This window comes from Zootoca vivipara, chromosome 16 (assembly GCF_965207765.1).
Source record: "Zootoca vivipara chromosome 16, rZooViv2.hap1.1, whole genome shotgun sequence".
NCBI classification, from domain to species: domain Eukaryota; kingdom Metazoa; phylum Chordata; class Lepidosauria; order Squamata; family Lacertidae; genus Zootoca; species Zootoca vivipara.
This window is the reverse complement of record NC_142599.1, coordinates 24133843-24135967: the sequence shown is the minus strand read 5'-3', so window position 1 is coordinate 24135967 and position 2125 is coordinate 24133843. Positions and strand designations below refer to the sequence as shown.

Below are 2125 nucleotides of genomic sequence, written 5' to 3'. Positions count from 1 at the left end.
AAAGGTGTGCAAGCTTTCGAGTTCTCCAGAGCTCTTCATCACCAGCAAATGTTTGCTCTCTCCCTGTGCCCCCTTTGCCCTGTTGACATCTAACCTGAAAAAAAAGAGTCCTGGGGAACTCCAAAATTTGCATGCTGTTTTGTAACGTTTTGCTTGATTGGCCTAATAACGCTGCTATGGTTTTTTATATATTTTCCTGTGACTATGATTGTTTTAAAATGTGTTTTTAATGTTGTGCCCTTTCCTGGGACCTTAGGGTGATGGAAATGTAAATCATGATGATGATGATAATAATATTTTTCTAGTGGGCTCACTTGTGTGTAAAGAGCTGAGTAGAGAGTGAGAGAGTGAGTGTGTAAACAAACAATACCTCAAGGGTGGTTTTGACCTGGGCAAGGAGGTGTTCCAGGCACGAAGTACTGAGGCACCCCACATTTCCTTGCCTGCAGCTGGAGGGCAGTTTAACCACCATGTCGGCCACCCCAGTGTGGGATTCCTGGATAATTTAAGGATGGAGAATTTTAGCATCTGTAGGCGTTTCCACCAGGCAGAGAATTGGAGGAGCAGGTCCACCTGGCTGGCTCCACCAGCTGCCCCCCTACCTATATCTACAGTAGATCAAGATCGAGCTATACATATATTTTCCCCTGAGGAGGTGAAGCAGGAAAGCAGAGGCAGGTTGGAGAGGAAGAGGAGGAGTGTGGGCTCCTCTGGCCAGGCCAGGCCAGTCCCGTCCCTTCTCAGACGTCCAGCACGTGGTTCAGGTAGGAGATGTAGCAGATGGCGAGCCGCAGGATCTCGATCTTGGAGAGCTTCTTGTCCGGGGGCAGCGTGGGCAGCAGCTTGCGGAGCTCGGCGAAGGCCATGTTGAAGGCCTCCACGCGGATGCGCTCTCGTGTGGCATGCGCCGTCCGGTACTTGGCCGTGGCGCGCCGCCGTCGCCGCCGCTCCTCGCGGCTCAGGTGCTGCAGGTCTTTCTTCAGAGGGTCGCCAGGCTCAGCTACCCGGGACTGGCTGCATAAGCCCAGCCCGCCGCCGGCTTCTTCCCCTGCGAGGCCTCGGCCTCCGCAGTCGCTGAAGACCGACTCCGTCTCGGAGTGTGTTGGCTGGAGGTCCAGCTCGGTCTGGTCCGAATTGAGCATCATGGCCCAAGGCAAGGAGGCCGAGGTAGGGGAGCGGGGCAAGGGAGGGGGAGAAAGGAGGGCGAATTAGAGCGGGTCAGGGGGGGCAAAGGGGTGGACGAGTGGGGCTTAGGGTCCCGGCTTAGGAGGCCACCTCAAAATGGGGCACAGTTGGGTGGTGGGCACTCCAGGGCGATGGCCCCCGCTTAGGCCATGAGAGAAATAAAGGTTGCTGGTCTTGCTTCTGGATCTGTGCCAGGGCTGAGTTGCGGAGAGAGCCAGTCATCCGACGATAAGGGATTTCTTAACCGCCGAGGGAGGGAGAACGAGCGAGAAAGAAGAGTCCTTAACCTGTTGAAAGGAGGAAAATGGAGCAAATGAATATATCTAAAAGTGGTGTGTTTTTTTGGTAATAGAAGCGTTCAGGGCACCTCCGCGTTTGCGCCGGCCACAGGGAGGGTTGCGAGGAAGTCAGATGAAGATGCAAAGAACCCATAAAATAGCGCAAGCCGTGAAGACAAGAACTTTAAAAAAAAGAATGGGGAAATTTTATAACTTACTTAGCAGGCCATTGTAAGCAGACAAACACATTAGCAGGATTTTAATATTGTTTGTAAGGTAACAGAAACTATGGCTAACTCAGATGGATTAAAAAAAATGTGGATAACGGGTTGATATGCAGTTGTAAATGTTGATATTAGGACCCATGGAAGGAATGGGGAGAGGTCTTGAGATTCAGAGTAATCTCTTGATATGGATTTGCAATTGATTTTGTTGTACTTAAAAAAAATCAATTAAAAATATTTTTTTAAAAGCACAAGCCATAAAATAACTGTGCAGTTGTTGTTTAGTCGATTAGTTATGTCCGACTCTTCGTGACCCCATGGACCCCACGCCAGGCACTCCTGTCTTCCACTGCCTCCTGGAGTTTCGTCAAATTCATAGCTCCAAACAAATCACGAAATAGCAACTGCTAATAACAGGAGCAGCAACTAATCCTTCAG

General features: G+C 50.4%; 1 protein-coding gene across 1 annotated transcript; it reads right to left on the bottom strand.

Moving 5' to 3' along the window:
* Positions 1–740: 740 nt before the first annotated feature.
* Positions 741–1145, bottom strand: NHLH1 (nescient helix-loop-helix 1). The gene has a single exon (XM_035099184.3). It carries the CDS (start codon positions 1143–1145, stop codon positions 741–743), a length of 405 nt encoding a protein of 134 aa, XP_034955075.1.
* Between the last annotated feature and the right edge of the window lie 980 nt (positions 1146–2125).